The sequence below is a fragment of the Alligator mississippiensis genome, chromosome 14 (genome assembly GCF_030867095.1).
Source record: "Alligator mississippiensis isolate rAllMis1 chromosome 14, rAllMis1, whole genome shotgun sequence".
Classification (NCBI taxonomy): Eukaryota; Metazoa; Chordata; order Crocodylia; family Alligatoridae; genus Alligator; species Alligator mississippiensis.
In genome coordinates, this window is record NC_081837.1 from 9,543,372 (window position 1) to 9,556,204 (window position 12,833).

At 50.5% G+C, this 12,833-nt stretch overlaps 1 protein-coding gene across 1 annotated transcript in view; it reads right to left on the reverse strand.

The window, feature by feature from the left end:
- Window positions 1-11,231, reverse strand: part of SMTNL2 (smoothelin like 2) — a 42,933-nt gene extending 31,702 nt beyond the window's left edge. Inside the window, exon 1 of the mRNA XM_014608157.3 lies at window positions 10,821-11,231. Coding sequence (XP_014463643.2) covers window positions 10,821-11,207 — 387 coding nt within the window. The 5' untranslated portion in view covers window positions 11,208-11,231. The remainder of the gene's footprint in view (window positions 1-10,820) is intronic.
- Between the last annotated feature and the right edge of the window lie 1,602 nt (window positions 11,232-12,833).

Below are 12,833 nucleotides of genomic sequence, written 5' to 3' on the forward strand. Positions count from 1 at the left end.
GAAATTACACCGGGGTTAATGTGTATATGTCCAGCCCTCTGAAGACTGAAGTAAGGCCGGTTTTACATGGTGCATTACACTTAGCAGTAGAGACGTTGTAGTTATAATGTGGGTAGCTATTCTAATACGAAGGCACAAGCCAAAATATAACCTACCTTCCTCTCTCAGAACAGTCCTAGCTCTGCAAGGCAAGCAGGAGTAAACACAATAAAACTTAATTTAGTCATTAAAGTAAACAGATATGGCCTGGAACAAAGCAGGTCTGTTGGGAAGGAAAGCGCTGTGTCAACACTCACTGCTGGGATGGCATCTGCCCTTTAATATGGATCTTTTAGGTCATCAATTTATTTAAGCAAGTCATGAGATCTGAACTAAACGGAAACCAGATCTGGGTGATACTTGGTAAGAGTCGCGAGTAAAGAAGCCGTTTCCAACACATAACAATAAAAGGTTACATGGATCCTGCAATACCCAGAAGAAATGGCGCTTCTTCAGTTCCATTAATTAGCCTCTTTTACATTAACCGTACATTCGTTTCATGCACCACTCCTCTAACAACGTCCATTCTAACAGAACACTTTAGGCTAACTCAGTAAGGGCCCTAGCCTTCATGTTACTTGGGACCCGCAGTCAATATGCTCTGGCCCGACTGACTGCCATGAGTTGAAAGTGCTTAGCACTTCAGATTTCATAGATGTTAGGGTCAGAAGGGACCTCAGTAGATCAAAGAGTCTGAATCCCTGCCCTGGGCAGGAAAGAGCACTGGGGTCAGATGACCCCAGCCAGGTGCTTGTCAAGTCTCTTCCTAAAGACCCCCAAGGTAGGAGAGAGCACCGTCTCCCTTGCCAGCCTGTTACGGATTTTGGCAACCCTCACCATAAAGACATTTTTCCTAATGCCTAATCTAAATCTGCTCTCCATCAATTTATGGCTATTATTTCTAGTAACCCCAAGGGGCGCCCTGGCAAACACAGTATCCCCTATTTCTTGCTGCCTCCTCCCTGATAAATTTGTAGATGGCTACAAGATCCCCTCTCAGCCGTCTTTTGCAGAGCCTGAAGAGATTCAGGTCCTTCAATCTCTCCTTGTAGGATCTTATCTGTAGGCCCATAACCATATGAGTAGCCCTCCTCTGAACCCTCTCCAGGCCATCCACATCTCTCTTGAAGTGCAGTGCCCAGAACTGGACACAATACTCCAGCTGCGACCAAACCAATGCCGCAAAGCGGGGAAGTATTACCCCTTTAGACCTGCTCATGATGCACCTTCCAATGAATGAAAGAGTGCTGTTGGCTTTACTTATCACTTTGTCACGTTAGAAGGCCTTAGTACCTTGCAGAGCCTATTCCTAAAAGATCAACTGCACCCAGTGCTGCACAGCTGTCCAAGAGAGTACACAAGGCAGGGGAAAGCACATGGGTCAGTGAAGTACTGCAATAATGGGTGCCAGGACAAAACCTTGACACCTGACCTATGAAACAAGAGTAGAAAGGCAGTCACTAACAGCATTTCATTAGCTTACTGCCAGCCTGACAGGAAGCTGGAAGAAGGCACTGGGAAGAACAGGAGATGCTCTTCTCCTTCAACCTACACATTACGGTCCCATTTCCCATCACTCTGGCTACCAGAGCTTGCCCCGAAGAGGAGTGTCCCCTGCATTTCATTCAAAGATAGGACAGAGACTGAGATCTTGTGCTTGTCCATGTTACTTCCCAGCATCCACCAGGCCACTGTTCTTCTTGCACGCTGTGGTTTAACGCCACAGCTGAATCCAAAGCTTGTATCACGCGTGCGTGGTCTTTGGGAATAATACAGAAATAGGCTTATCAGCAAACCTGCATTAGCTCATTCAGCCCTCCCCTATTAATCACAGCAATAAATCTTACTTTATCCAGCAGACCTAAAATGGCATTCAGCAATCAGCATAAGATGCTATTAAAATGCATGGATGGAGTCGGGTCTATCTTTCTTCTTAACTCCACAGTCTCATAAGGGAAATTCACCCTGATGCCAGAAGCTGGTACATGGCTCTTTGCATCACTTAAACCCCATGGAAGGTAACGCCTGCACAGGGACCCACAAACTGAAGTCCTGGTTGTACTACAACGGCAGGTTCTGCATTGCCCCCCAAGAGGATGGTGCAAAGAGCTTAGGGACCAAAGGGACGTAATGAAATTCATGACCCTGTGTCACTCAAATCCCTTCCTAGTGGGCTAAGTGGGGCAGGGATGACAAGCGATCTACCTAAGTCACACCAGAAATAAACTGCACAGTGGTGCCTTTAATCTTGCTCTTTTCACTGAGTGCCCTCCCTCCCGCTGCTGACTGGCCAAGGGAGCCTGGCAGCCCCTCCACTCACCATTTGTTCCTTATCGACCGGGAGGCAAAAACCATGGTTTTAAATATGCCACAAACTTTGCCTCCCACCATTGATTAGACAAAGGGCCCCGGTGGCTCCACTACTTGCTGCTGATTGGCCAGGAGGCAAAAACCATGGCATATTTAAAACTGTGGTTTTTGCTCCCTGGCCAATCAGGAGCAAGCAGTGAGCAGCGGGACTGCTGGGATCCCTCAGCCAACCAGCAGCAAATGATGGCAAAAAGAGCAAGATTAAAGGAGCCACTGCACAGCACACTTCCAGCACAATTTAAAAAGATCCCTAGTAATGGCTAATCCAGGTTTTGGGAGCTCAGTGGTATTTCAAAAATGTTTCAAATACTGATTCTGACCATCACCCCCATCTTTGCACAGAGCTATTGCACTGTATCTGAACTCTGTTCTCTATTATTTGGATTGTGGTGGAGCTGGGGGGCCCTCGGCAGAGATCAGGGATCTTTTAAGCCAAGATGCTCGAACAGATGTGCATAAAGAGATGGGTTGCAGTTCTGGCATCTATGGCCCCTAATCCCATTATCTTAAAAAAAGGAGAAAAAGATCAATTCAGTATTTCAAAAAAATGTGAAATGTGAAACACAAAACAAATTTCATCTCACAACTTTCTGACTATGAGGGTGGTCAAGCACTGGAACAAACTATCTAGCAAAGCTGTGCAATCTTCATCCCTGGACATTTTCAAGAGCAGGTTAGAAAGACTGGGATGGTTTAGTCAGAGATAATCCTGGCTTGATCTGGGGGCTAGACTAGATGACCTTCTGAGGTCCCTTCCAGCCCTCCTTTCCTATGATCCTATGATCTTCTCCTGGCAAAAATCAACAACATTTTACTGTTCAGTTGTGATGAAATTCCACGTTTTTGCCTGGATTCTACTGCGATCCCCAAGGGCCTGTCACAGGAACAGAAGAACCAAACCTGGAGGCCACAGACACAATCATGCATGGGTCCAAGAGATACAATGCCAGCCTTCACATCCCCCATCATACTGGATCTAGATTTCAGCCTCCCCAGAGCCCACAGCCACACTGATCAGGGGAACTGGCTCTTCTGCTGGCCTGTTTTGTAAAATCCCAGCCTGGACACACTAGCTCATTCCTGCTGACTCACAGTGGCAGGTGCAGCTCATTAACTCCATTCTGGAAGGTGGGAACAACTCTCTGGGCAGAGGAAACTAAGGTCTGGGTCAAAAAAAAGTCTCAGAGAAAAAAACCTAAGTATAGCCCAGTTTCAGGGAATTCAAAGTCAGAGTGAACTTTATGTTTCATGGTTGTTTCAACTGCTAGTCAAGAGGAACCATAGGCAAGGGATGCATTTGGCCACTAATCCATGTGTACATGTGCACATTAATGCATGTACACGTGCTGTGTTAGAACAGGGAGGGTGTGCTGAGCAGACTCCTCTCTGGTTTATCTAAACACAAAAGCGGTTCCCTTCTGCAGCAAGCAACTCTGCATACTAGCAGCTAAAATCTTGTACGTGATTGTCAATCACTGTGACAGTGACACACAATTAGTTACTGCTCTAGAGGTGATAATAGTCATGCAAATCCTTCGTTTAGATGATCAAACTGGCATTGGATACCTGAAATGGACAAAAATGCATGGGATTTTTTCAATGGCAAAACCTCTACTGACTTCAATGAGGTCAGAATTTCACCTTTTGAGTCAATGTAGGAGAGGAACTCAGGTTCAGAGTCATGTCCGCTGCACTGCTGGACTCCGCACAGCATTTGTGTTGGCACCACAGGGTGGTTAGGCTTAAAAATAAAAGCCACTTACAAGAATGTGTCTCATGCAGTTGTTACCCTAAGGCTTCAACCCACCATGCATGACAGAAACATCCCAGCCCCTCTCATCCCTAGGCAAGTAGAAGTCATTAATCATATTTGTATAAATTCAATACTTTTGTTGTCTTTTATAGCTGCTTGAGGTGGCTCCAGCTGTAAGTGCTTTCTTGCTTCTCCCTGGGGGATCTGCAAACCCAGCTGCTGAGAATGACTTCACTGGTAACTGGTAATGACAGCTCGGACCAAGAGCTGTCAGAAACACAGCACAGGACCAATGACTTGCCAAAGCTGGAGTTAAGAATCCAACCCCATTTTCATAGCACTAATAACATGCACTACAGATTAACATGCAGCTGTGAAGGTAAAAAAAACCCCTAGTGCTTCTATAAATAATGGAAGCACAAAACTCTTCAGGTGTAAGTTTAAGCTATTTTCTTTGGCAGATGCAAAATATTGGGTCTGACCTTGAATTTAGCAGTGCGCATCAGCTAAAATCAGATGCTTGTGGCAAAATAAAGAGCCAAAGAAATGGAGGACTAAATGACTCCTTGAAAGAAAACTTCTAACAGAGAAATAAACAAGGTTTCTTCCATTTTTTGGCAAATTATGAGAGAATTAGAACACTAGCACTATGAAGTCAAGCTTGAATCAGAAGGGAGCTGTGTACCTATATGATCTGTCATCAACCTACTACTTTGCTTACTATAAAGCAATAGATTCATCAGGCAGGGAGCTGGGCTGGGATTCAAGAGACCTGGGTTCAAGTCCTGGGCTTGCAAATTTGTTTGCCTTTCTTGGTTTTTTTAAGGGGTGCTCAACCTTTTTGCATGGTGGGTCTGATGGACAGGGCCCAGTCTGTCTGTGGGCCAAATCCAGCTGGTGGTCCTGATCCGGCACTGGGGACAAGCATGACAGGGCACCATCCAGGTGCAAAGAGGGGGGGTAGGGGACAGCCTGGCCCCAACCCAGCCCCATGGGGGAAAGGGGGCTTGATGCAGCCCCAAACCAGCCCCATGGTGGGAGGGAAGGGGTTTGACCCAGCCCCATGAGGGGAGAGGAGGAATTGTGCAAAGAGAAGGATATGGCTTGGCTCCAACCTGCCATGGGGCTTGGGGTTTGGGAATTTGGTAGCAGGGGAGGGTGGCTGTATTATTTGCCACCACTTCCCTGCTGCCAAACTTCCCAACCTGTCAGGATCCCCAGGGCCAGATGCCATGGCTCTGCAGACTGCATTTGGGCACCCCTTCACAGTGGGGACCTGATCTCAGCTGAGTCTTTAAGACCCTTTTTAATAGCAGTCATGAAAAACAACAATAACATACAGTATTCTATTTTGCAGAATTTTGCTTTAAAATGTTCCTGGTTCCCCATAATTGTTGAATTTCCTTCATCTGCCTAACTTTTACATCATGCAAATATTTATCAATATATCAAAAATAGATTTTAAAAGACCACATTTTTCATCAGTGGGTGTAAAGGCAGGCATCTGCACTTGAAAAAGAGTCAATTTTTTTATTTAAATAAATCACTGCTTTTTGATTCATTATGAAAACTGAAACCAAGTCTTGTAAGTCCTGAACTAGCTTCCTAACTATGGACTCCTCCTTCTCCAAATACTTGCTTATCTTCCTTACTGTAGCAAATCTAAAGCTGGGGCTAACATGCAAGAATTCCTAACTCCCCACTTTCTGCTCTGGGACACTTCACAAAGGCAAGTCTTAGCAATTTGGGCACATTTATTTATGCAACTGATATAGTACAAACTGTCATCAGCGCTTTTGCTTTTATCAACAAAGATGCTTTGGTTCTTGCTTCTGCTGAAATCTGTAGTTAAAACTATTTTTGGCTTTATTGTAAACAAGGACAGAACCAAAAGCACATTTTTAACCAATACAAACAACAACACAAAATACTACTAATAACTTAGTATTTACTAATATTTAGCACTGATGCTTCTCCCTCCATGTCAATGTTAAAACTCATAGATTCATTGATCCATAGGTTGTAAGGCCGGAAAGGACCTCGGAAGATCATCGGATCCAGCCCCCTGCACCAAGCAGGGAAGATAACTGGGGCCAGGTGACCCCAGTGAGGTGACCGTCCAGTCTCCTCTTGAAGATGTCCAGGGTAGGTGACTGCACCACCTCTGGAAGGTGCTTATTCCACAGGCTGGACACCCTAACTGTGAAGTTTTTCCTAATGTTGAGTCTGAATCAATCGTCTAGGAGTTTGTGGCCATTACTCCTGGTTTCCCCTCGGGTGCCCTGGTGAGCACTTGCTCACTGAGCCCTCAATGTACTCTGTAACGGTAAGCTACTACCAGGTCCCCTCTCAGCTTTCTTTTCCCTAGGCTGAAGAGTCCCAGATCCCTCAGCCTTTCCTCATATGGCTTGCTTTTTAAGACTCTGATCATACGGGTGGCTCTTCTTTGGACTCTCTCAAGCTTGTCCACGTCCTTGTTAAAGTGGGGTGCCCAGAACTGGATCCAGTACTCCAGCTGTGGTCTCACCAGTGCTGAGTAGAGTGGAAGAATCACCTCCTTGGCTTTGCTGGACATGCATTGATTGATGCACACCAGAGTATTATTGCCCTACTGACACAGCATCGCACTGCCGGCTCATATTCATACTGTGCTGTATCATTACCCCCGGGTCCCTTTCATTCATGGTGCCGGCCAGTTTGGTGCTACCAAGCCTGTAGGTGTTGGGGTCTGTTCGTCCCGAGGTGGAGCATTTTACATTTCTCAACATTGAACTTCATCAGGTTCCCATCTGCCCAACTTGCTAGCCTGCCTAGGTCCGCCTGTAACTAGCCTATCTTCAAGAGTGACCACGCTTCCTCATAACTTGGTGTTGTCCACGAACTTGGCCAGCGAGCTCTTCACCCCCACATCCAAATCGTTAATAAAGATGTTGAAAAGTACTGGACCGAGCACTGACCCCTACGGGACACCGCTGCCCACTTTTTGCCAGGATGACACAGATCCATTCACTACGACTCTCTGGGTCCTACCTGGCAGCCAGTTTCTCACCATCCTGACTGCCCCAGAGTTAAGCCCCCAATCCTCCAATTTTCTCACAAGGACATCGTGGGATACTAGATCAAAGGCCTTTTGGAAGTCTAGGTATACAATGTCAACCTGCTCTCGTGTCCAGGTGGCGAGTTACCTGGTCACAGAAGGAGATGAGGTTGGTAAGGCAAGACCTGACCACGACAAAGCCATGCTGGCTGTCATTCAGAATCTTACCTTCTGCAAGCTTATCGCAGATAGACTCCTTATGAACTTTTCTAGGATTTTCCCTAGGATGGAAGTTAGGCTGATTGGCCTATAGTTACCCGGGTCCTTTGTCCTGCCCTTCTTGTGGGTGAGCACAACACTGGCCCTCTTCCAGTCCTCACGGACTTCTCCAGAGCACCATGAGTTGTGCAAGAGTTTTGTCAGAGGCTCCGCAATGACTTTGTCTGGCTCCTTCAACTCCTATAGACTTCAGTGAGATCTGTGTTTCACCTTTGGGACTTATGTCCCAGAATAACAGTAGTGAGTTTTCAGTTAAAGAAATGCATGGAAATACTGTTAATTATTTTCTGTTCATCTGTCCATCATGCATTAACATAAAGGGTAAATCGGAGACAAGCAGCATTGCTGACCAGGTATCAGTTTCACTATTAATGAGTTGGAGTTATCGCCACTGAATCATCAATGCTATGCAGAATTTTAATGCCTCCTAGGAACCGCATACCTGAACATATCCAGGATCTATTCTACTGAAAACTTTTATATCACGCCCACCCTCCTACTAATGGATGGGGTGTTGTAATTATTACCTACCTACCACGTGTAATTTTGGGGATTTTTGAAGCTGAATTCACCTCTTATTCACAATGTTACCAGCCCTTGTACTTTACTGCAAGTCTTGTGATACTTGGGAGTTTTCCATGCAACCCCAGGTCCTGGAGTCACGTGATTAAAAGTACACCAGTTGCCACTGTTTCATAAAACAAATGTCCAGCCCCCATGGTTGCAGATAAAAACTTGAAAACATAACCTGACTGTACTGCAAGGGTGCAAAAACCAGAACCAAAACAAAGTAAACCTCAATATTTTAAACTGGTGATGTTTCAGGTTTGACTTCCAAATTTTAGACACTACAGTGCAAGACTGAATTTGGGTGGCCTCCTTCTGCTCTATAATCCCAATCCAAAGACCTCTGAACTCAGTGCAGACGTTCCCATTGATGTCAGTGGGCTCTGGAGTGTGCCCTGTGCAATTCTTATGTATAGACACGAGTAGGTGAAATGCTGAAGCCTTATTTAGCCAATAAAAAGATTCCCATTGTCTTCAACAACAGATCCTTACTGAGCTACAACTGAGTAAAAACAGATCAAACACTTCAGGACCTAGCCGCAGCAGATAAATAAGGGTTTCCTGCAATTTTGTGAAGGCATCAAATGTGCCACTTCAGTCTGAATGCTCAACTTCCACCAATTTTCCAGTATGGAGAGGGAAGGATGAACAAGTCTTTCCTGGGTGAGCCTTCAGAAGAATGTAACAAATAAAACTGCCACATACAATAGTCTTGGCTTGAGTTACTCAAGTGAAATTATCTGATACCACGATTAATAAATCCAGATTGCTTTACGGATCACGCTGCTCTCTCTGCAAGAGGAAACGATACGGACCCTTGCCTATAAACATGCTATTTAAAAAGCTCTCAACACTGGTCCTCTTCATATTTATAGGATCTTAGGCTGCACTGTCTGCTGATCTGCACTTGGAACCAGATTCGGAGTTGCCTTTAGACCAGCATTTCTCAACCTGTGGGTCGTGACCCAAAAGTGGGTTGCAAGAATATACGAAAGGGTTGCGAACAAACTTTAAAAAATGGCTTCTCCTTTAAAGAAGGAAAATGTGGGAAACTATGGCTTCTCCCTTGCAGGCTGGCAGAGTTCAAGCCTGTGAGGGGCTGCTTGAGGTCCCCCTTACCCCACACACCCACCCCCTGCCCCACACACTGTGGGGCTGGGGGTGGAGGGGCAGTCGGTCGGGAGTGAGGGGCACTGAGTCAGGACTGGCCACTGATGTTTACAAATGGGTCCTGGTACAAAAAAGTTTAAGAACTGCTACTTTAGACAACTTTGTACTACTCTGCTGCTTTAACACTACCTTAGTCAGCTCAGCTCAAGAATCTGCTCTGCCTAGAAAGACCCTCAGGCAGCCCAAGGCAGCTTTAAAAGCTTTTATACAACCTGTGGTGTCTACACCACGGATGCAACAACGCTGACACCCTGTGTTGGATGCAGGGGGCACAATCAGGGAAAAGGTGCAAGTATCCCCAGGGCTCACCTAGCTCTTCAGTCCATCCTCTGCACTCTCCCATGTGTGTCTGGAGGTATATCCCCCCGCGCTAGGATGTCCTCTAAATCAATACTGTAAGTCTGTCCCTCGGGGTGAGGGAGTCACTGGCAGGGCACTGGAGGACTGTCAGCTCTTGAATGAACTTGTCTGCATCCTTGTTGCAAAGTGGGCAGGTTCCAGCCTGAGATAAAAGTGCAATTTGGGATTTATCCCGTACACCCAGCTGGACAAGCAAGCCTGGGTTCAGAGCGCGTAGGCAGGTGCTTGAAAGGTTTGTGTATGAGGGAGGGGAACGCAGACAAAAACGTGCGCAGGAGTAGGGGCTAAGACCACAAACGCAGTGCCGGGTGTCCAGCCCAACGGCATGAAAGGTGATGAGTCAAAGTAAACACACGAACAACCTACCGGTTAAAGGTGATTTGTCAGGGCCGTTTTATGAATGCTAACGTGTGCCGAACCTGTTACAGCAAACGGCTTGCGAGCATAAAAGGGCTGCATTTGTAACAACTACTACTGAACACGCTCTAATTCATTCGCTGCAGGAAGGAGCAAAGCAAACTCACTTGATGTACTTTCAGATGGCGCAGGTGTTGGTTTCAGCTATCTGTATTACTCACTAATGCTCACACTCGCTGCCAACAGAAGACCAATGGATACAAACTCCTGGCTTAATACCAGGAAAAACTCCTTCACAGTCAGGGTGTCCAGACCGTGCAATAAACTCCCTCCAGAAGTGGTGTAATCACCTACCCTGGACATCTTCAAGAGGAGACTGGACAGTCACATCGCTGGGGTCACTTGACCCCAGTCGTCTCCCTGCCTAGCGCGGGGGGGGCCGGACCCGATGATCTGCAAGGTCTCTCGAAGGCATTTTGCTTGGCACGCGCACCTCAGGGCGGATGCCAGGGAAGGGGCCAGGGCTGCGCTGCCTCAACAAGGATCCCCCACCGCCCGCCCCGGGCACACCAAACCCAGGTTGTGGGGACGTTTATCAGCGCTCTGCCCAAAAACATCGCTGACCCCTTTGACCACGGCGGAGCCGTAGCCCGGCCAGGGTTGTAATGTTGGCCCTGGACCGAGCCTCAAACTCTGGCGCGCCGTGGCGTGTCCAAGCAGCGGACGGCTTTGTCCCTCCGAAACCAGCGGGAGCTCGGTGTCCCCGCAGGATGGCACCGGGGGGGGGTCCCAAACATCTCCCCGGGGAAGGAAGGAAGGAGGAGGAGGAGAAAGGAAGGGGGAAGAAAGGAGGGAAGAGGAGGAGGGAAGCGGGGGGAGCCGGCTCACCTGGCTGCGGCCGCCCAGGGCCAGCTCTGCGCGGCTGGAGAAGCGCGGGGCTCCGCCGCCCGCGCCCTGGGCCGCGCAGTCCGCGGGCAGCCCCGCGCCGCGGCCGAGCGCCTCCACCTGCCGCGCCAGGCGCTCCACGTGCGCCCGCAGCCGCCGGTTCTCGTGCTGCAGCTCGGCCACGGAGCGCCCGAGCGGCCCGGCCAGGCGCAGCACGTCGGCCACCTGCCGCTCCACGCCCTGCTTGAACGCCTGGATGTCGGCGTGGATGTCCCGCACCGCCCCGCGCAGCGTGTCCTCGTAGCGCCCCAGCGCCTCGCACACGGTCTGCGCCTCCGCGCCGCTCAGCTCCGCCAGCTCCGCGCCCGCCGCCGCCGCCGCCGCCTCCATGGCCGCGGCCCCCGAGCCAGCGAGCCCCGCGCGGCCGCGCCCCCGAGGCGGGGAGGCAGCTTCAGCGGCGGGGGGTGGGCGCGGGGCGCCGGGGGAGGCGCGGAGACGCCGGCCCAGGCGACGGCGCCCAGCCGGCCCCCACCCCTGGGCTGGGCGCACCCTCTCTGCCCAAGGCAACGTGGCTCACCGCTGCCTGAGAAGCTGCGGGCGAGGGGACAGCACCGGGGTGCACCCCTGGGCTGCACAAACCCTCTGCTGCCCAAGGCAATGCAGATCATTGCTGCCCGGGGAGCTGCGGGCGAGGGGACAGCACCAGGGTGCACCCCTGGGCTGCACAAACCCTCTGCTGCCCAAGGCAATGCGGCTCATTGCTGCCCAGGGAGCTGCGGGCAAGGGGACAGCACCCGGGTGCACCCCTGGGCTGGGCACACCCTCTGCTGCCCAAGGCAACGCAGATCATTGCTGCCCGGGGAGCTGCGGGCGAGGGGACAGCACCAGGGTGCACCCCTGGGCTGCACAAACCCTCTGCTGCCAAAGGCAATGCAGATCATTGCTGCCCGGGGAGCTGCGGGCAAGGGGACAGCACCCGGGTGCACCCCTGGGCTGGGCGCACCCTCTGCTGCCCAAGGCAATGTGGCTCATTGCTGCCCGGGGAGCTGCGGGCGAGGGGACAGCACCCAGGTGCACCCCTGGGCTGGGCGCACCCTCTGCTGCCCAAGGCAACGTGGATCATTGCTGCCCGGGGAGCTGCGGGCGAGGGGACAGCACCTGGGTGCACCCCTGGGCTGCACAAACCCTCTGCTGCACAAGGCAATGTGCCTCATTGCTGCCCAGGGAGCTGCGGGCAAGGGGACAGCACCCGGGTGCGCCCCTGGGCTGGGCGCACCCTCTGCTGCCCAAGGCAATGTGGCTCATTGCTGCCCGGGGCAGCCACAGGCAAGGGGACAGCACCTGGGTGCACCCCTGGGCTGGACCCTAAAACGGCCTTTGTTTCAGCTGACAAGAGCCTCCCAGGCCCCCCCTAGCCTCTGCCAGAAGTTGTATTTATAGGTTCGTGGAGGTTCACATGCACACACACCCACTGAGATGGGCCGTGCACCCCCTGGGAGCGCCAGCTATGAAACGGAAAGCGCACATCCGTTTTCCCCGCTGGTGGTTTCACACTCGGCGATCGACTGCTGGGGGACCTTCACTCTGTCGGCGATCGGGTGCCCCTCCAGACTCAGGAAGCACCCATCGCCCATGCGGGAGCTCCCCGCTGCCGACACTGCTGTGGCTGCCTGCCGGAGCTCCCTGCTTGCCACCGCCGAGCTCGCGGTGCCCCCCAGCCACGTGACGTTCATGATGGTGGGGACATCTATTCTGGAGGTACCTCAATGGCCACCCTATAGGCAGCCTTTCAGAAGTTTGTGGTCGCTAGACCTTGCTCTCCCTTGGGCAGCCCTGGCGAACAGCTGTTCTCCCCGATCCTGGTGCACCCCCTTATGTACTTCTAGGCTGGGGGTACTTAAGTTGACCTGGGGTTCCCAGAAGAGGGCTCTGCTTGGTGGTTGAGGTTGAGGCCCCACATGCCCGTTGCTAGGAATATGTGGTGTTTACTCATTCACTTAAACTGGAGATAATATT